Source organism: Gastrolobium bilobum, unplaced genomic scaffold (assembly GCF_033153095.1).
Source record: "Gastrolobium bilobum isolate Gb01-03AN ecotype WA unplaced genomic scaffold, APGP_CSIRO_Gbil_v1 utg43904, whole genome shotgun sequence".
Taxonomy (NCBI): Eukaryota; Viridiplantae; Streptophyta; class Magnoliopsida; order Fabales; family Fabaceae; genus Gastrolobium; species Gastrolobium bilobum.
Genome location: NW_026900021.1, coordinates 45,208 through 68,305, shown reverse-complemented (window position 1 = coordinate 68,305; position 23,098 = coordinate 45,208). Strand labels below are relative to the sequence as shown.

The 23,098-nt window shown below is 39.3% G+C and overlaps 1 protein-coding gene across 1 annotated transcript; it reads left to right on the top strand.

Moving 5' to 3' along the window:
• Positions 1 to 21,098: 21,098 nt before the first annotated feature.
• Positions 21,099 to 22,490, top strand: LOC133294890 (uncharacterized). Its single transcript, XM_061493646.1, has one exon. It carries the CDS (start codon positions 21,099 to 21,101, stop codon positions 22,488 to 22,490), a length of 1,392 nt encoding a protein of 463 aa, XP_061349630.1.
• Positions 22,491 to 23,098: the final 608 nt, after the last annotated feature.

The window sequence follows — 23,098 nt, the reverse complement described above, 5'->3', positions numbered from 1 at the left end:
CTCTTGTATCAAGAGAAGATCTATGGAGATCTCCAAGAGCTGATTTGGGGCGCCATTTTGGTGGGAGATGATTGTCATCTTATCAAACCTTTGGTGGGAGATGATTGTCATCTTATCAAACCAATAAGCTCCAATCAGATTTGGTTGTTGAGAGAATTAGTGAGCTAGTTGGTTCAAACTTGAACGCAACAGCTCAAATGTATTTGGACCCTTTTTGGGCTGAATAGGGGTGCATGAATTGGTGGTCATATGATGACCATTGGTTCAGAATTTTGACTAGATAAAGACCTAGTCTTATGAGGATTCAAAGGGGAGGTTGTTAGGATTTTTGAATTACAACAACTCCACCTTTGTCTCACTCACTTGTGCGCCACTTTCATTATAAGTAAAGTAAAAATTCTGATTTGATACACTAATTCTCTCCCTCTCTTGTGCGCCTAGTTAGTGAGTTCCTCCTTAAGGTTTTTCAAAAGAACCTAGCCAATTCTTCTATATACCATTCCCACTCTTGTGAAGTTTTCATGCTTGAGACTTCACTCTTCTAAACACATATACATAGCCTCCTTCTTCACCTATTGAGCGCATAGCAAGCCTCTCTGTGGTGGTCAATTGGTGACTTTCAAGAAAGCGTTCTTGCATCTTGACGTGGGTGGTGTGGATCAACGTTAGAGGGTTTGAACCCTTTAAACCTAACACTGATCGTCTTGGAGTTTTGAACTCACAAATAAATGTAACATCACATGCCATAAAGCATGATTCTTGATTGCATGTGTAATTCCGCATATGAAATTTTTTGTTTTTCCTTCTCATATGCTACGGCCTTCAAGGCCATTTTACTATCACCTAGGGGTGTTCATCAACCGATCCAAACCGATTCAAACCGCTGTGACCGAACCGAAAAACCGATAACCGAAAAACCGAAAACCGAAAAATCGAAAACCGATTAAAAACCTCAAATTTTAATTGGATTGGATCGGTTTTTGGATGGGTTGACGAAAACCGATCCAATATATTAATTTCCCTTTACCTACTTGGATATTTCCCTAATCATAGCCTAAAAATTTCTAAACCCAAGACCCATTAACCCATCAACTAAACCCAAGAAAAAATCTAGTCATATCTCATCAACAAAATTTTATCTTTGTAGAGCTTCATATCTTGTAACACCCTTAATGTGGTCACCAAAGGTGTAACATTGCTTGACATTCAATGCGCGGAATCCATGTACTTAAGCGTGGTTAACTTAAAATTTACTAATGGGAATTAATTTCGTTCATTCCCCTAACTTATCTATTCCTCTAGTCATGAGTTTCTCTTTTTCTTTGTCTACGGTCTACTTACAAATTAATCTCTACTTGGTTACCCTACTTATACTTATGCGCGATTTTAGGAGCTCACTTACATGATCATAATTTTAATGTTGACTACTACCCAGTGGGTAGTTACTTAAGTGTCTTATGCGGATAGTGGCTTATGTTACTTAATCTTTCCTACTAAATTCATAAGTCCATAAAAACATAAACATCCCAAAATATCGTACTTCAAAGGCATATAAGATGTTCAAAATAATCTAAGTGGCATAGTCTATTACAGTCATCCCAAATTAGAACTTAGGTACACCCTTAGGAATGTGCCTCTTCAAGCCACATGGGCCCAGCTAGAGCAGATATAAGATAGTCTGCCTCCAAGAGATTTCCTATATCTCCGTTAGTTTGGAGTCATTATCAACTGCACGTGGTTGCGCAGGTTCCTCTTCAACTCGTACCAGCCTCTTTCCCTGTCTTACCCATTTAGTCATTTTTTCCTGAAAGTGGGTTTCCCCAAAGAGGGGTGAGATTGGGGGTCTCAGTAAGGACTCACAGTTGGAGCAACCTCCAAACCATGATGCTTACTCCTGCAATAGTCACATAATAACATGTACAATAATAGAATGGCAAAACATTGGAAACATAGTTTGGAAAATAATTATGCTTTCATATCATCATACCAATCCTGCCATGGCAATTACTCTCCATGGTCTTATGGACGAATACCCAGGGTCCTCGTCAGGTTGCCTCTGTGGTATTAGTGCACAGGCCATCTTACAAAACTTGCATGAATAAACATTAGTTCCAAACAACTAAACATATCATGTAATGCATCATATAACATATTGCAGTCAAACCTCACTTTAACATAAAGGGGTGGCAACCACAGGGTAGCCGCTTCAACAACCATAAATCACTTACACTTTTTCGCTTTGTAAATTCTTCCCGTAGGTGATGGATTCGGCCAAATGAAGGTCCTAGTATCTTGGATCTCTTTTCAAGCTTTGGTTTGTCCTAATCACATATTCAACCTTTAGTACATGGTTCTAAAATATAAAAGATCTAGACTTTAATATCCTTCATGTCATAGGTTCGGCTCTCTAAGGATGAAAATGCCTAGGAGATAATTTTTACTAATTGTTTTCATGCATAAGTCATATTCTATGGCATACATTTCGGCCACACATCATGGTATTAAGAAAACCTTCACATATTTCCCTTTTAGGATTATTAGGGTTCGGCCATTTAGAGGGTGCATGCCTAGGGATAATTTTGATAACATGTTCATGGGTCTAATACTCATCAAGTTCGGCCATTTAGGGTTAATGCCATTTAGGTGGTGATTCTTCAAGTAATGCTTTCCTACAAGTTGTTTAAAAACATCTACTTCAACACTTTTCATATTACCTTAAAGAACATATTCAATATCTAGTAGGGTACATATAGATTCGGCCATTTAGGGTTAGGTTGCTTAGTAAACATTGTGAATATTTAGAGGGTGCATGTATACCATTGAGGTTCGGCCATTTAGAGATGATATACTTAAGAGGTGATTTTAAAGATGAAAGATGCATGCATGGCTTTATTAGTCCAAGATCTAGTCATATAAACTAGTTAGAGTTTATTCTACTTACTTGAAGGGATGAAGGGCTCATGAAATCTTACCTCAAAGATGATGTCTAAAGTATAACTCCAACTTGATCTTCAAGTAGTCTTCTAGGATTGAGAGTTGCTTCCAACCACTTCTTAATCTCTCTTTACGTAAGTCTAAGAGAAGAGGAGAGGTGTTGGTTCACTTGTTTCTTGTTTATGAGTGGGTGGCCGACGCTAGAAGTGAGGGAGTGTGTCCTTGCTTTGGTTCTTTAGGTAGTGTACGGCTAGGAAGGGGAGAGATCTTTGTTTGTACACCTTTTTATTCAAGTCTCCCTAATCATCATGCCTAGGATAGGATAGGCTAGGTCTTGGTTGAGTGTGGGGTAAGCAAGTCTCCTCACATTGTTCAAGGTTGTCATAAGCATGGGGGGGGGGGGGGGGGTAATGAGAGTGTGTAGAGTGTAGGACACTCAAGGTGTCATATAAGTCACTTATTCTCCTTGGTCCTTTGGGGAGGTGTGCGTATGGGGAGGAGAGGTAGTCATGCTTGAGTGTTCTATACTCCATCTCCTTTTCATGAAGTCTTTCACGTGGATCTAGGGAAGGAGAGGATTTTGAGTGTTTCCTTCTTGCATCTCACGCCTAGGGTAGAGAAAGCAAGGTTCAACTTTGATTCACCAATAAGATCATTGGTTAGCGTGTGTCATGGTTGTGTAGGGTACTCAATGTGTGGTGTGTAAAACAAGCAAGCTTCATGTCATGCACCAAGTGATGAGGGGTTCGCATAAAGAGGGAGGGTGGGAGCTTAAGGTGTCATGGTGTTCTTCCCAATGCAGGGAGGTTGAATAAGGTAGCTTTGAGTGTGCAACACTCAATATAGAGTGTGTAAGACAAGTCATGCTCTTGACTCCTTTCATGATGACATTTTCGCCTAGGGGGAGGGGAAAAGTGGATATACTTTTTAATCATGAATAAGGAAAGTATTGGGTTCATGAGTCTTTGATGTGTCATGCATGGCTTGGAGTGTGGGAGAAGAAAGTTTCCCTTTTCCTTGTCATGAGTGCGCCCTCCAAGGTGTGTAAGGAGAAAAGGTGAGTTGCTTTTTGGAGAAGATCATCACATGCATGGTTAAGGCTTGGAGTGTGGAAGAAGCAATCTTCCTTTCTCCATCATTTTGCATCATCCAAGGTGGGTATGGAAAGTAGAGTTGCTTTTGGAGGAAGGAAATCACATGCATGGTTAAGGCTTAGAGTGTGTCTTACTCAAGCTCTTACTTGTCCATTCTTTCCTTAAGTGGCGCCTAGGGAGTGTGGAAAGCAACACCACTCCCTTTTCTTCTTGTCATGGCCGAGTTTGCTATTCCAAGGGAGGTGGAGCTCATTCAAATTCCTCCAATCACGTGAAGACACCTCATCTAGGGTTGTTCCTTTGAATTGGGTTGGGCTTGGTGAGTGTCTTGGCCCATTAGGTTAATAAGTGTTGGACCCTTTGTAATTGGGTCAAGGCTAGGTGGTGTGGGCTTGGATCTTGGTCTAGACGCTAATTGGGCCATTTCTTATAAAATGGGCTTGCATTGCTTTGGGCTTAAATCCTTTAACTTCATTACATTCTTAAGTAGGTTGGGCTTTAACTTTATTTGGGCTTTAAACCACATTGGGCTAAGTTATTAATTATCTTATTTAAAGTGGGTTCTAACTTAGGACTAATGTTGCTTATTCAAAGCTACTCGTTCGCTGAATATGGACTTGATCCCTTTTCATTTCATTTCATTAGGCTAATTTCGAGTACAAGATTTTTTTTTTTGGGTTATTACATATCTCATTACCAAAATTAAAAAAATTATATTATAGTTTACTAATGCTTTTGTATTTCAAATTTTTTTTTTTACAAAGTCAATATATACAAAAGATGTTATTTGCACAATAATCATGAAATAAATTTTAGAATTTTTAAAAAACCGAAAACCGATCCAATCCAAACCGAAAAAAATTGGATTGGATCGGATCGGATTTGAAAAAAAATCAAAACCGAATGGATGATTATATGATCAAACCGAAGGGATTGGATCGAATGATTTTTGCTTCCAAAACCGATCCAATCCAGACTGCGAACACCCCTACTATCACCTAGGTCAGAATTTTTGTGCTCTACGTGAGTGTTGCTGAGCCTTAGCTGCTGCCACCTTCTCCCTTGGTCATTTGTGCTTGAAAACTTCCCAAGTCTTCACCTTTCCTCTTATTTTCTTCATCTAAACACTTGGTTGGGTGTGGGTTAGCATTGTGAAGGAGAGGAGTGTCCCATTTCTGATTCCAGCCACTGTCTTAGTGAGGTCTTGGGGCTAACTTCATGGTGAGAGTTGAGGGAACCATTGTGGTGGTATTTTGAGCTTCAAGAAGCCATCTTTGGTAAGAAAGGACTTTGCTTGCTTGTCATTTTCGTTTCCTTTGGAGGTCAGGACCTTGGAGCTGACTTATGAGCTCCAAGAGCCCTTGTGCTTGCTGTTTTGAGCCTTTGGGTAAGAATAATCACCTTGCTCATGAGTTTTAGTTGTTTAAAGGTTGAGTCTTGACATGTTAATGAGTTAAATAAGTAATCAACCTGGACATGAACCTAAAAGTGAATAAAAATGCATGCTTGGACGTCCTAATGGGTTAAAAGTTGAACCTTTGAGTGATATCTTCGCGAAAATGTAGAACTACATTCTGTCGCGAAATATCCAGATATGATATCCGGATATGGGGTTGTAAATATCCGGATATTGATATTCGGATATGGGGTTGGAGATATCCAGATATGGATATACGGATATTCTCCCGACAAATATCCGAATATTCTGGGAATTTCGAGACAGTGACGGTTCTGTTCAGACAGAACTGTATTATGGGTTTATGGACCCATAATTGGTTAAGTGAACCTCTGTAATAATTAATCTATGTCAGAATCAATGGGATTAAGGGCTTATGGGTTTGTGAGAAGACTAAATACATGAAACGTAAAGAAAAGCGTGGTCTTTATGTCATATGCTTGTGAAGTATGGTTATTGAAGATATTGCTGGTCTAAAACAGATTGTGATTCTGCTGTTTGTGGACTTTGAGCTAGTGTAGACCTTGGATTGTGATTGCTTAGAGGTAAGCTTTCGTGTCCTCGGTTTAGCCATTGTTGGTTCCACCATACCCTATGGGGGGATGGTTTATATGCATGATGTGTTTTCATGTATTGATTTTGAAATGTTGTTGATCTGTTATGTGCAAGTGCTTATAATACGCATGTGTTGTTCCACTTAGACGGTAAGCCTGTGTATGTATGAGACATGCCATAGGGTGATTCTATGGGTGGGTGTAAGTAGTGACTTGCACTAAATGTAGGTAATAGACGTATGTAAATCCTGCATTTCTCTGGCCAATAGAATAGTTGACACACATGACATGATTATTCTGCTGCATTGCACTGACTTTGGAACTTATATTTTATTCCTACTTTTGAACTTATATTGCACATGTAAGTGACCTTGGGGTGGAGAAATCCTTGAGGACCCCTTGTCTTACTGAGATTTCTGTGTAGAGATCTCACCCCACGTTTGGGGCACATATTTCAGGTTCAAGTAACTCTGGGGTTGAGACCTCAGGCGTCAGGAGGCTAGAGCTGAGTTGACTGTTGTATATATGCTATGATGATATGATTGGATGTCGTTTATGTTTACTGTCCTTTTGTTGATGTTTGAGCAGAGACTCTGCTGGGCTTTGTAGCCTTATTTAGTGAGCATGGGGGTTGTCCATGCCACATTGATTGACTATGCCTTATTTGGATTCATGTTGTAATAATGTATCAGGATTATGTCTGGACCACGTGTTGTAGATCTGTGACTTAGATACTCACATATTTATTCTATGAGGTTATTTAGTGTAGATAGTTTTTTGATTGTAATTACATACTGGCAATGTTTTTAAAAGGATTAAGTAATCAACTTGGTAATGGATAATGACGTCATAATTGAAAAGAAAAAGTTATTTTGCATTTTAATTAAGCAACGCTTAATACGATGATATTTTAACAAATTGGGTATACATGGGGTGTTGCATTTTATGGTATCAGAGCACTTTCTAGGGAAAAGCCTGTATGTATTGCAATAACTTAGGATGTTTTGCTGTGAGTCTGTCTTGTGTGTTTTCTCTGTTGAGGTTTTGCTATGATGATGCATGTGTGACCACATTGCGTGGGCCTGATCAACTCATTCTTTGTGTAACTTGTGTAGAGTCATAGTAATGCCTAGGAGAAACCCGAGATTCGAACGAGGATCAACCTGATCATGTCCTGACTGCATTAGCTGAGATGCAGGTGGCTAGACTAGCCGATCAGGAGGCTGATAGATTGGCCAACCAGGCGATGATGGACGCCGTTCAAGAGGCGAACCGGAAGGCCACGAAAGATGTTCTTAAGGCGAACAGGCTGGCGAACATGACCATGATGAGGGCCATGTTGGAGGAGATGAGGGTTGGCCGTAATGAGGGTCAGTTCCCTCTACCACCACCTCCACCGACTCCACCCAGTCTTCAGGATGATAGCCAGAGTCACGTTGAGGGTACCAGTCATCTTACTGGGGTGATGGAACACTACCATGAGCCTGTTGAGGACCGTGATATGATTGACCGTCAGCTTAATGCTTTCCGCAAGTATAAGCCACCTTCTTTTGATGGATCTTATGATCCTATTGCTGCTGTGAGATGGCTTCAGGTGCTGGATAAGATCTTCAGAGTCATGCAGTGCACTGATCCGCAAAAGTTGATGTTTGCGACGTATATGCTAGAGGGCGATGCACATGAGTGGTGGATGAACACCTATCACGCCTATGAGATGCAGGGGCATGTCATGACATGGCCATTCTTCGAGGACTACTTTTTGGGTAGATACTTTCCTTATGATGCTCAGAAGAAGAAGAAGGGAGAGTTTGACAGGCTAGTCCAGGGCTCGATGTCAGTTGACGAGTACTTGGCTAAGTTCAATGACCTGGTCAAGTTTTCACATTTCAGGATCGCTATGCCTACTCCAACATTCTTGGCTGCTAAGTTCCGTAGGGGACTTAATGAGGAGATAGCTGATTGCATTGCTAGAGCTGTGATGGGACGAAAAATCATTCCCATCTAAGCCCATTTTGATGGAAAAATACCATCCGTTCCCTCCACTGATGAGCAACTTTAGCATTAAAAGCACGTGATTAATATCTTTTTGACAAAAACACATTGGGGAATGGAAGGTGACGTAAGCCCTTGGAAAGCAAGGTATGTGTATAAAGGGTTCCTATTGGCCAAAGAGGAAAGCATAAACGGTGCAACTATTCAGCAAAGGAAAACGTGGGCAGCAGAGAATAAAGGGTTCCTATTGGCCAAAGAGGAAAGCAAGGCATGTGTATGGTCAGAAGAAAAGACAAATCTCAAACAACTACTGTCCTATCCAGCCACTTTGCAACCTTCGAAGCACTGTACACACCGCCTCTTCTAAGAAGACAAGAGAACAAATCCAAGAGAATTACAACTTTACCATCAACTCTTCTCCTATAAATAGGACGTCCCAGCACGAAGACATCCATCAAATTCCTGAGGAATCGAATTCCTTAAGAAGAGATTTACTTAGTAGTATTTAGTTAATTTGTAGTTTAATTTTGTATAGTGGTAGCTATAGTTAAGTGACAACACTTCTCCTTTATTCTGTAACATTCACTAGACTCCTCATATAACAACCCTAAATATTGTATCATGATTAATGAAGAATTATGATAATTAATAAACGAGACATTTCAGATGAAATAGTTTATGATTAAGTAAATTAGAAGTATGGGTCAAATGGACCAAAGACATAAGCATTAGGGATCCAATGAATTCATGGATCAAAGTATAACCCAACAAAGGAAGTTTTAATTCCATTTAATGTGGACAAGTCCAAGTGATACAAAGAAAGCTCTATATGATAAAGTAAAGTCCAATAAGGTAAATGAAACCCAAATCAAGTTAAAGCCCAAAGTAAGGCCATGACATAATAAACCTAAAGAAGTACTATATGACTAGGAATTAAATTAGAATTCTTTCCCTACAAGCAAGAAGCCCACGGTTTTACTAGAGAAAACAAGCTCTAAGAAGTCAATTTAAAGTGTCATAAAATCATGGAAAAATAGGCACAAATTAGGTCAGGTTAATAGGTTAAAGGTCCATAATCTTAAGGAATAAAACATGGTCCAAAATTAAAGGAAATCTTTTCCTTCCAAGCATTTAAAATCCGCGGCCTAGGTGTAGGAAATGAATTTGATTTTATTTGATTTTCAAGCCATTAAATGCAAATCGAATTTCCTTAAGTCAAGCCAGTCAAATTCCTTTAAACAAGGAAGTTAGGATTATGATGATTAGTAGTCAATCACTTTCCCTAAATCAAGCAAATTGATGACAATATGTCAATCAATCAAATAATTATGTTTCTTAAATCAAGGAAGCAACCTTTATGACGATTAGTCACACCTCATCAATCCCTCAAATCAAGGGAGCAACTTTTAATGACGATTAGTCACACAAATCAATTCCTTAAATCAAGCAATCACTAAATTTCCTTAATCAAGGAAATTGACATCATGTTCTTGTCCCTAAATTAAGCAATCTAACCTATGACAACAAATCACCACCTTACTCTCATTTAATGTGATCGAAACCTACCAGCAATCAAGTAATGGCAAGGCTTCTAGGTTGCCTATTTGAACAAGCTTTAGTCTCTCCTTTTTCCCTCTATAGCCGCGGCACTACCAAAGGAAAGAACAAAGAGTTTAGTTCATTTTGTGAAGTCCATGAATGCTTCGAAATGGTGAGTGTGTTAGTGAGAAATACCTAATTGTTCCAAGATCAAATACAAGCCTGGATCTTAGTCCTTCTTCCTAATAATTCCACCAAAGAACCCTTCATCTCTAAGCAAGAAAATCCCTCTTCTCCTCTCTTTAAGCTTGCGGCCTTGTATGTTCAAGGAGGAAGGAAGTTCATTCAAGAAGATTCAAAGTAGTCAAAGGTCAAGAAGTGTTTCCTTAAGTCGTTGATCATCATCAAAGGTAAGCCTATGAACCTTCTTGGTTAGGAATGACATGTAAAAGCATGAAAGTGATATCCTAAGTATATGGTCCCTAGAAGGCCGAACCATGTATGATAATTATAAGCATGAAGAGATGTTTAAATGATATGAAAGATGATGAAATGATGATGTTAGATTAGCATGTTTAGTAGCCTAGGTTCTAAATCAATTTTGCATGATCATAACCTTAGTTGGCCGAATATATAAGATGATGTTTTGAATGATGCTCTAGGATTTAAATATGATAAATTATCAATAATGTTAGAAGCATGTTTTAGAAGTAATCCCTTAGGTATTTTAGGGCAATAAGGCCGAATGGTATGTAGCTAAAAGAGGTTTTATTTGATTAATGTTGAAAGGATCTAACCATGTTAAGTTAATAATATAATTGAAAGCATGTTTAAAAAATTATATTCCTAGATGTTTATCTATGGTGGCCGAACCTATACATGCCTAGAATGAAATCTTTAATAATTCTATTAAGTGTTATGATGACCTAATAATGTCCTAAAACCTACACAAGTGGGTAAGTAAGCAAAACAACTCCTCTAGGTAATTAAACCTGCAAAGCCGAGACCTATACATGGATAAAACACAAATGTTGAATGTTATATAAGTTACTAAAAGATGATATGATGATGTTAGGGAGTCAAGGGAGCAAACAGGCAAGTAAAGAGATCAAAAGTTGAAAGTATACAAGTAAAGAACGACAAGTACTGTAAGTGTTTACAGTTGTTGAAGTAATCTCTCTATGTATGCCACCATTATGAAACTATGATAAGTTATGGTCTGACTGCAATATGTTTATAGTGCTTTACATTATGTGATTATGATATTTTTGAAACTTAAAACCATGCTATTAAATGTTGGCCTGTGCACTGATACTCCAGTTGCAACCTGACGAGGACTCTGGGTATCTCCGTAAGTCCGTAAAAGCCGGCAGGGATATGATGATGATGATGATGGCATGATATTTTTATATGATGATGTTAAATGTTCCATTTTGTATTGTTATTATAAACTGTTGCAGGAGTAAGCGTCATAGTTGGAGAATGCTCCAGCTGTGAACCTTACTGAGATTTTCCCCAAAATCTCACCCCCCTTGACCACCCATTTCAGGAAAAGATGAAAGAAAGTAATAAGAAAGTTATGTGGGAAAGAAAGGGTAAGAGACTGGTACGTAAAGAAGAAGAAACTCCACCTACCTGAGAAGAGAAACTAAAGGATCTAACAGATAGAGGCCTATGGACTGAGGCTATGAAATTATTAATAGAAGCTTTTCCACATTATGATTTCGATGAAGCACTAAGTACACAATGGCTAGAGGAACCACAACCACATTATGACTGGGCTTATGATGCGGCATAAATTATGTTTTTATTTATGATTAGTTAATCTTTTTGGGATTACATTAAATAATGTTTAGTGTTATTTATTTTGTATTGACGTTTTAACGCTTTTAATTTTATATGGAATAAGTATGGTTATGTGTTTCCATTCCGCACTCTGATATTTGCATTCGTAAAGTTTAAGTTTAGACTTCCGCGCGTTGAATGCATGATGAAGGTGCACCCTATATGTATTTACATTTGGGGTGTTACACCTCACGAGCATCAACCATCTTCTCCACTTTATATTTTGTTGTAATCTTTCTTGTTTCATTTCAATATAAGTATTTCTTCTTTCCTTTCCACTCGTTATCTCTGAACTGAATCTCGGGTCTATGGGACTTCAGTTTAGAATAATTATGTTAAAAGTAACAGCCATGGGCTAAACTACCTGTAGAACGGATAAGCTGCAAATTTCTTAAAGAATTGTTTTCAAAACTCTTGTACTGAAGCTTTTTGTATTTCTCTGGCTAAGTAAGCTATATTCATTGTGTATCAATGAAAATTAAACACATACTGAGAAAGGAACTTCCTTAAGGAAGGGATTTCAGACAGCTTAGCTAGTGGGGGAAGGTAGTGTTTTGGCAACGACACTATTGGTTACCTTAGGAATAAGGGGCCACTTCGTCCATTTTAAGGTTCTGTACCAAGTATCTGTTGGAGTCAAGGGAGCCATAGGAATATGAAAAATTGTGAGCCATCTAGTCCATGAGCTGATGAATCAGAGTTGGCAGTTAAGAAACTGGGACAAAGCCAAAAAGTGCTAAGTCTTGAATAGAGAAAATAACTATTTAAGAATGGAGCAGTAAATCCGTTTCTTGTGTTAAAACTATTTTAAAACCATCCACCTTGTTGTCTCTTGAGTATAGTTATTACTAAGTTACTTTTAATCTATTCAACTATTGTATCTATCAACCTCCAATGACTATGGTCGTGCCTTCTCTCATCAAGAAGGATCACATATATATCGACACGAGGAGTTGTTTACCATCAGGCTGAACTTACTGTTCTTGAGGAACGTTGTCAAGGAAGTAGGGAACGTTTGACCAGACAGTTCAATCACTAACTTTTCTTCTCATTTTCATTCTTTATAAAATAGTTTAAGGCATTATTTAGAGTTCTATCCTCGTGGGAACGATAATCTGGGCAGTAATACACCCATTATTACTTGATGGTGCACTTGCACACTTGGGTTGGAAGTAAGGGAACAAATCTGTTTTCTCTTGCTAATTTAGAATAGAGGAACATTCTCCATCAGAATATATATTTTTCCACCAACAGCAAACCACTCAACAAGCTGCATCGAGAGACTTTGGTACAGTGGTACAACAGTGTAGGGACATCAAGGATGTCTGTATCGTGAGCAAGGCCAAGAGGGCCCAAGTTGCTGAGGTTAAGGGAACGGATAGTTCCACTTCCTGGAAGGACAAGAAGTTTGCTGGTAAGGGAAAGGGAAAGCAGTTGGCTGCTAGGCAGGCGCCTAGTTAGTTCAAGAGGACTTCGACTCAGGGGAGTTCAGCTAGACCTCCTACTCCCAGATGCTCGGGATGTAGGAAGTTTCATGTGGGGCCGTGTGCTACCGACCAGTTGATCTTCTTTCAGTGTGGTCAGGTGGACCATTATTCCAGGGATTGTCTGTCATCTACCGTGAGAGCTGCAGCGGTTCAGGCAGTTGCACTTCAGATGGTTCCCCTTCCACCTACAACGGCACCTGCGGTGCCACCTGCCACCGGTCCTGTGTACACCTTGGATCGGCAGCAGTTGGACCGAGCTCCTAACCTTGTCATAGGTACTGTTTCCATTGGTGGATCTGATGTTGATGTCTTGTTTGATTTCGGGGCTACACATTCTTTCATTGCCACCCCGATTGCTGTGGGGCTAGAGTTGCCCATTGCTGTGCTTTCACCACCGTTGCGGGTGACTACTGCCACCGGAGAAAAGTGTGATACCTCCACTGTTCATCGAGATGTCGTGTTTCAGTGGGATGGCCGTGATTTTCGGTGGATCTGATAGGATTGTCGATGGCTAACTTGGAAATTATCCTTGGCATGGATTGGTTGTCCAAGAATTGTGTGATGATTGACTGTTGTGCTAAGCGAGTGGTGATGTCTCCGTGTGATTTCACAGCCAGTTCCTCGCCTTACATTTCAGTGGTGCAAGCTAGGAGAGCCTTGAGAGCAGGGGCATTTGGTTATGTCATGTTGGGAGGTTTGGTGAGTGGGACACATGAGGATATCACTGGCATTCCTGTGGTGAAGGAATTCCTCGAGGTGTTTCCTGAGGAGATTTTTGAGTTTTCGCCACAGTGGGAGATAGAGTTCTCCATAGATTTGTTGCTTGGTGTGGGGCCTATTTCATTAGCTCCATATCGGATGTCGCCACCAGAGTTGGCAGAGCTGAAGAAGCACATTGAGGATCTTTCGGCGAAAGACTTTATTCTACCGAGCGTGTCTTCATGGGGAGCACCAGTCATCTTTGTGAAAAAGATAGACAGGACTATGCGATTGTGCACCGATTACAGGCAACTGAACAAGGTGACAATCAAGAACAAGTATCTCATTCCTCGTATTGATGATCTGTTGGATAAACTTAAGGGTGCTTGTGTATATTCGAAGATTGATCTCTGGTCCGCATATCATCAGATTCGAGTTAGGCCGGAGGATGTCCCTAAGACAATGTTTCGCTCGAGGTACGGTCACTATGAGTATTTGGTGATCCCGTTTAGACTCACCAATGCACCCGCAGTGTTCATGGATTACATGAACAGGATTTTCCAGCTATATATGGATCAGTTTATAATCGTCTTTATTGACGATATTTTGATTTACTCCAAGACGGAGGAGGAGCATGCAGAGCACTTGAGGACTGTGTTGCAAGTGCTAAAGGAGAAAAAGTTTTATGCTAAGCTTTCGAAATGTGAGTTTTGGCTCAAGTCTGTAAAGTTTCTTAGGCATGTGATTTATGCAGAGGGAGTTGTAGTTGACCCGAACAAGATTGAGGCCGTGTTAGATTGGGAGAGGCCCAAGACGGTTACTGAAGTGATGAGCTTCTTGGGTTTGGCTGGTTACTACCAGAGGTTCATCAAGGGATTCTCCATGTTGGTTCTACCATTGAGCCACCTTACCCGAAAGGAGACTCCGTTTGTGTGGACTCACGAGTGTGAGGAATGCTTTCAGGAGTTGAAGGAAAGACTGACGACTGCACCTGTGTTGGTCCTTCCTGATCCTGTTGAGGAGGTTGAGCTTTACACGGACGCCTCCGAAAAAGGGCTGGGTTGTGTGTTGATGCAGTTGGGCAAAGTGATTGCCTATGCTTTGAGGCATTTGAAGCCTCATGAGGAGAACTACCCGACTCATGATTTGGAGTTGGCTGCTATTGTTTTTGCTTTCAAGATTTGGAGGCATCATCTCTATGGCATGAAGTTTTCCGTGTTCAGTGATCACAAGAGTTTGAAGTATCTGTTTGATCAGAAGGAGCTGAACTCGAGAAAGAGGAGATGGATGGAGTATCTGAAGGACTACGACTTTGAGTTGAAGTACCATCCTGGAAAGGCCAATGTGGTAGCTGATGCTTTGAGTCGGAAATTCGTGAGTCTATCCAGTTTGACGATGGGTGACTATGATATTATTGAGCAGTTTCGAGATCTGATGGTGACCTCTTTGTTTGGGGGTTCACTTCTCGAAATGGAAATTGTGCAAGTTGAGAAGGAGCTCCTAGAAAAGATTAAAGAGGCGCAAGTGCAAAGGGAGTGCCTAGATTATGTGAAGAACCAGGACGATGTGTCTTGGAATGAGGACGAATTGCTGACTTTCCAGAAGAGGATTGTAGTTTCTCGAGGTCCTTTCACTGAGGAGGTGATGACAGAGGCTCATAAGGGCCAGTTTACTGTCCACCTTGGTGCTACAAAGATGTACTAGGACTTGAAGAGAAATTACTGGTGTCCGAGCATATAGAAGGATATTGTTGTTTACATGTCCAAATGTTTAATTTGTCAAAAGGTGAAGACATAGAAACAGAGACCGTCTGGTAAGCTTCAACCTCTAGAGATTCCGGAATGGAAATGGGAGAGCATTTCCATGGACTTCGTGGTGGGTTTGCCGAAGACTCAGGCTGGTTGGGACTCTATCTGGGCCATTGTGGACAGATTGAGTAAGTCTGCCCATTTTTCCGGTGAAAGTGAGCTTCACTACTGAGCAATTGGCCAAGCTGTATTTTTGCGAGATCGTGAGACTTCACGGGGTGCCCGAGAGTATCATCAGTGATAGGGACTAGAAGTTCACATCTCGGTTCTGGGAGGCGCTGCAGGGAGCTTTTGGTACTCAGTTGAGATTGAGTATAACCTATCATCCTCAGACTGACGGACAGACTAAGTGGACCATCCAGACATTGGAGGACATGTTGAGGGCTTGCACTTTGGAGCAGGGTTCAGCATAGGATAGGTACCTGCCATTGGTTGAGTTTTCGTACAACAACAGCTTTCATGCTAGCCTGGGCATGGCTCCCTACGAGGCACTGTATGGTAGGAGGTGTCGGACTCCTACCTGTTGGTCGGAGGATGGAGATAAGGAGTTGTTTGGCTTGGATTTCATCCAAGATACCACCCAGCAGATCCAGTTGATCAGAGAAAAGATGAAGCAGGCACAGAATCATCAGAAGATCTATTATGTTGTTAAGCATCGTCCACTGGAGTTCAGTGAGAGTGAACACGTGTTTGTGAGACTTTCACCTATCACTGGTGTTGGTCCGGGCCTCGGAGTGAGGAAGCTGAGCTCGAGATTCATAGGGACCTACCGGATCCTTGGTAGAGTAGGACCTGTTGCCTACCATCTTGCCTTGTCTCCGAACTTGGCCAACATCCACGACATGTTTCACGTGTCTAAGCTTCGGAAGTACATTGCGGATCCTTCGCACGTGGTGCAATCGGATGATATGGAGGTTCGGAAGAACTTAAAGACTCCCGTCGGACCACTTAAGATTCTCGATCTTGGCGAGAAGAAGCTTAGGAGCAAGATCATTTCGATGTTCAAAGTGCAGTGGACGGGAAGAACTCCTGAGGAGTGTACTTGGGAGCGAGAGGAAGAGCTTCTCCGGCAATACCCCGAGTTTCGGGACATGTATGTTTCTAATTGTGCGGACAAAATTCTTAAAAGCTGGGGTGAATGTAAGAACCTGCACCGTTAATTTAGGAATTTAATTAATTAATTATGAAATTAATGAGATAATTCCGTAATTGACCCTAATAATTATGAGAAGGATTAAATAATTATAGTAAGTGATTAATAAATGCGTACCGATGAAGTATCTCGAAAAATTATGAAAAGTATGTATATGTCGCTAGAATAATATATAGGACTAGCATAACAAGCTTCAAGTTAAAATGATGAGAACAGGTGTCAGAACTGATACTGGCTAAGTAAAAGTGCGTACCGAAAAAGTGCTGCGAAAAATAAAATAAAAATATGAAAAATCTTAGAAAAAATGCTAGGTTCAGAATTCTAAGTTTGGGATTAAAATGCTAAGCGTAGCTATTAGTGCTAATACAGTGCGATTAAAACTTAAGTGGCTTATATAAAGCCTTGACACATGATCCTAGGTCATAATTTTTGTGCTCTACGTGAGTGTTGTTGAACCTTAGCTGCTGCCACCTTCTCCCTTGGTCATTTGTGCTTGAAAACTTCCCAAGTCTTCACCTTTCCTTTTATTTTCTTCATCTAAACATTTGGTTGGGTGTGGGTTAGCATTGTGAAGGAGAGGAGTGTCCCATTTCTGATTCCATCCACTGTCTTGGTGAGGTCTTGGGGCTGACATCATGGTGAGAGTTGAGGGAACCATTGTGGTGGTATTTTGAGCTTCAAGAAGTCATCTTTGGTAAGAAGGGACCTTGCTTGCTTGTCAATTTCGTTTCCTTTGGAGGTCAGGACCTTGGAGCTGACTTGTGAGCTCCAAGAGCCCTTGTGCTTGCTGTTTTGAGCCTTTGGGTAAGCACCATCACCTTGCTCATGACTTTTAGTTGTTTAAAGGTTGAGTCTTGGCATGTTAGTGAGTTAAATAAGTAACCAACCTAAAAGTGAATAAAAATGCATGCTTGGACGTCCTAATGGGTTAAAAGTTGAACCTTTGAGTGATATCTTCACGAAAATGCAGAACTGCATTCTGTTGCAAAATATCCAGATATGATATCCAGATATTGATATCCAGATATGGGGTTGTAAATATTCGATCCGGATATGGGGTTGGAGATATCTGGATATGATATCCGGATATGGATATCCGGATATTTCTCCGACAAATATCTGGATATTCTGGGAATTTCGAGACAATGACGGTTTTGTTCAGACAGAACTGTATTATAGGTTTATGGACCCATAATTGGTTAAGTGAATCTCTGTAATAATTAATCTAAGTCAGAATCAATGGGATTAAGGGCTTATGGCTTTGTGCGAAGCCTAAAGACATGAAACGTAAAGGAAAGCGTGGTCTTTATGTCATATGCTTGTAGAGTATGATTATTGATGATATTGCTGGTCTAAATCAGATTGTGATTCTGCTGTTGTGGACTTTAAGATAGTGTGGACCTTGGATTGGATTAATTGCTTAGAGGTAAGTTTTCGTGTCCTCGGTTTAGCCATTGTTGGTTCCACCATATCCTATGGGGGGATGGTTTATATGCATGATGTGTTTTCATGTATTGATTTTGAAATGCTGTTGAGCTGTTATGTATAAGTGCTTATAATATGCATGTGTTGTTCCACCTAGACGGTAAGCATGTGTATATATGAGACATGCCATAGGGTGATTCTATGGGTGGGTGTAAGTAGTGACTTGCATTAAATGTAGGTAATAGACATATGTATATCCTGCATTTCTCTGGCCAGTAGAATAGTTGACACACATGGCATGATTATTCTGCTGCATTGCACTGATTTTGGAACTTATATTATATTCCTTCTTTTGATCTAATATTGCACATGTAAGTGAGTTTGGGGGTGGAGAAATCCTTGAGGACCCCTTGTCTTACTGAGATTTCTGTTTAGAGATCTCACCCTACGTTTGGGGCACATATTTCAGGTTCAGGTAACTCTGGGGTTGAGACCTCGGGCGGCAGGAGACCGGAGCTGAGTTGACTGTTGTATATCTGCTATGATGATATGATTGGATGTCGTTTATGTTTACTGTCCTTATGTTGATGTTTGAGCTGAGACTCTGTTGGGCTTTGTTGCCTTATTTGGGGGCTGCCCATGCCACATTGATTGACTATGTATTATTTGGATTTGAGTTGTATTACTGTATCAGGATTATGTCTGGACCACATGTTGTAGATCCGTGACTTAGATACTCACATATTTATTCTATGAGATTATTTAGTGTAGATAGCAGTTTGATTGTAATTACATACATGCAATATTTTTAAAAGGATTAAGTAATCAACTTGGTAATGGATAATGACGTCACTGCAAGAAAAATTGTAAATGCCGATGGGTTTTCTGAGGCAATTTACACTAAACCGCCTCCAAATAACTAATAGAGGCGGTTTTGACGGCGTATATATAGACCGCCTGAAAATTGTATCAAATCTGAGGCGGTTTAAAAATAACCGCCTCCAATTAGCTCAATTGGAGGCGGTTTCAGAGGCGTTTGCAATATTCGCCTCAAAAATATATCTATACTGAGGCAGATGTTTCAAACCGCCTCCATATCTTGAAATCAGATGCGGTTTTGGAGGCGGTTTGTATGGTTTTATATGTATTCACATAGAGGCGGTTGTGGAGGCGGTTATATTCTATTTTTTTTGAAAGAACATAAATATTTAATGTTCATGTTTAAATAGTAATTATATATCTATTTCATATTTTTACCATATTTTTCTCATTTCATATTTATATAATTGATAATGGACACAACATAATTATCTCGTGTTATGAAATTGTAAGTTTATTTTCTTTTATTATATAGTTACTATGTTTTATTTTATTAAATTAATTTGAAAAAATTATTTTCATTACAATTTAACATATGGTTTAGAGTTATTTATCATTTGGATGTCGAAGTGGCGAGGCCGATGACGTAGGGGGTGGGAGTGGTGGCAACAATGATGTCGCATAGGTGGTGGAGGGGTGGTAGTGACGATGGTTATAATGATGTGATGGTGGGATGGTAACCGTGACAATGAGGTTGTGGCGGTGGCGGCAGCAGAGGAGGTGAGATTGGTTGGGTTCGGATAAATTTGGAGTTGAAAAAAAAATTGCTTTTTGACTTTTGCTTTTTTTGTGACTTCTCTTTTTTTTTAAAAAAAAAATAGACATCCAAGCACTAGTTTACAACGAGAATATTGATTTTGTTTTTTGAAAAAAAAAAGCTGTTGGAGAAGAAAATTCCATCCAAACGAGTTTATAGTTACCTAGATGGGGTGAATCTTTGTTAATACGCATTAGAATATTTAAATCATTGGTAGATTAATTTTATATAATATATGTAAATCTTTGTTGATATGCATTAGAGTTTATAAATCTAACTCATGAATAATATATATTAGCAGAATAATGGGGCTAGGAGCTTAGGACTATAGTTATCAGTATCTTATGATACACGATACAATTCATACGACACGATACGATTCACAAGCGCAATGATACATATCGTGAGGTGTATCAAAAAAGAGTTTGTATCATACGATACGATACTTTATCATAATATCATATATCATACCATACAAAATTTAAATAAAAATTTGTAAATTTCAATATAAAAAAAATAAAATAAAGATTTGATTTATGGTTTGAATTAAAAAAATCTAAAAAATTATTATTAATGACAAAAAGAAAATAAAAATATGATTTGTGATTTAAACTCAAAAATCAATCTGAAAAATCTATATTAATAAAGGAAATAATTAAATATATATTATAATAAATATTTTCCATTATTTTTTAGTATGTTTCTATTTAAATAATAGAGGCTATAACAAATTAAATTATATTGTTTATTATTTAAATTATGTAATAAAATATTACATGAATAAAGAAAATTAAAAAATTACATGAACCTTTTTACCGGAATCGAACCCTGCACCATCTTGATTGAGAAACTATGTGTCAACTACCGATCCAACTTTAGACTTCGAGATCCAGTTGAAATATTTACATCTTATTGAAACATTTTTCTTTCAGTTTCATTTGGCGGACTAGTTTCCCTCCCACCGAAAAATTGTTTCAAGTAAATTGCCCTAAAGTTTTTTTGTCTCTCTAATTTTCCACCAAGTACGTTCCTTCTCTGTCTCTTTGATTTTGTCCTAACGTTTGCTGAAGGTCCTCGAGGCCGAACTTGGCTTGCTCGTTGCTAAGGTCACCGGTGGTGCTTCGAAGAGCTCTCTAAGAGGTAAAAAGATTTGCTCTCCAAGAACTAGTTTTTCTTTCTGTAATGACAAAGAGGTGTTTGCCTTTATGCTTTCTTTTCATTTGGGCTTGCAGAAAGGTGGTTACGTTACAGTGATTTCTCAATCCCCATTCGCAGAAGGCTTACCTACGTTACGGTAATACCCCAACCCTAACCCCAAAAATGTATATCGTGTATCTTGTGAAATACATATTTGTGAGATCTTGTGATTTCAGTCTTTCTTTTGGTTTATGTGATTTTGAAAAACACTCTATCCAAACACAAGGTCGGTGAATTCTTTCTTGCCTTGCTTTTCGGTGAAAAACACTCTATCCAAACATGATCAATGATGCATTTGGCATAAATAGGCAATGTGACAATGAAGTACAATTTCAGTCAGAGGAAAACATTGCACAAGACTGGGGAACAAATTGTTTTGCAAATGATGAAGTAAATAGAGATAAAGACTTTTTTAAATTAGCAAGAGATGGGGAACAACCATTGTATGAAGGGTGTCATAAATATTCAAAGCTTTCATTCATTATGAAGTTGTATCATATTAAGTGCTTATGTGGGATGACTGACAAGTCCATAATTATGATATTGGAGCTACTGCACGATGCGTTTGAACATGCAAAGATTCCATCTTCATTCTATGAGGCAAAGAAGATTATTACCAAGTTAGGATTGGACTACCAGAAGATACACGCTTGTCCAAAAAATTGTATGTTGTACTGGGGAGTGGATGATGAAAATAGACAAAGCTGCAAGGTTTGTCATGAATCTAGATGGAAACCACCTGTTAAACACAATGATCGTACATGTTCTCAGCAGGGAAAAAAGAAGCGTAACGTGGCTGCAAAAGTTGTTCGATACTTTCCCCTTAAACCGCGTTTGCAAAGATTATTTTTATCAACAAAGACTGCTGAAGATATGAGATGGCATGCGACGAATGGTAACAATGATGGCTTGATGAGACATCCTAGAGACTCTGAAGCATGGAAGAAGTTTGATGAGTTGCACACATCATTTGCTTCAGACCCACAAAATGTGCGACTCGGTTTAGCCACTGATGGTTTTAATCCTTTTGGTAATATGAGTGCTAGTTATAGTATTTGGCCAATCATTCTAATTCCTTACAACAGCCCTCCATGGTTATGTATGAAGTCAATGTCTTTTATCATTTCAACCATCAAACCTGGTAAAAGAATGTCAGGTAATGACATTGATGTGTTTTTACAACCTTTGATCAAAGAGTTGAAAGAATTGTGGCAAGATGGTGTAGATACTTATGATGCTTTTACAAGGGAGATGTTCAAATTACATGCAGCATTGATGTGGACGATTAGTGATTTTCCTGGCTTAGGAAATCTATTTGGCTGGAACACATACACTGGCCTAGCTTGCTCTTCTTGCAACGTTGATTTTGAACCTTGCCGCCTTTATCATAGTAAAAAATGGTGTTTTATGGGTCATCGACGCTTTCTTGACCAAAGACATAGATTTAGGTTGAACAAGGTTCGATTTAATGGAAAGCAAGATCTGCGTAATCCTCCAAAGTTGTTGTCTGGGTGTGAAATACTTGAACAAGTTGCAAATATTAATGTCATCTTCGGTCGGACACCCGATGTTAGTAGGAGAAGAAAAAAGGACGTGCTAGTGACCGTGATGCACAGGGAAACACCCAGCAATGGAAAAAGAAAAGCATTCTTTTTTAACTTCCATATCTGAGGCCTAATTTATTGCGTCACAATCTTGACATGATGCACATTGAGAAAAACGTGTGTGACAATATCATTTACACATTGCTTAATGATGCCTCTAAGTCAAAAGATCATTTGAATGCTCGAAAAGATCTTAAAAGCATGGGTTGTAAGCATGACCTTTGGCCAGATGAGAATGGAAAATATCCTTTAGCAATCTATGCAATGACTAATCAAGGCAAGAAGATGTTTCTAACAACATTGCGAAATATTAGTGTACCAGATGGTTATGCAAGCAACATTTCTAGGTGCATTAATGTCGATTCTATGCGGTTGAATGGAATGCTGAAAAGTCATGATAATCGCATATTGACTGAGCAGTTACTACCATTGGCCACACGAGTAGCGTTGCCTGATAATGTTTCAAGTGTTTTAATTGAGTTGTGTTCATTCTTCAAATAGTTGTGTGATAATGTGTTGAATGTTGCAAATTTGGATTTACTACAAAGTCAAGTTGTGCTCACGCTATGCCACATGGAAATGTTATTTCCTCCGTCATTCTTCACGGTCATGGTTCATGTGATTGTTCATCTTGTTGAGGAAGCTAAGCTTGGAGGTCCTGTGCACTATCGATGG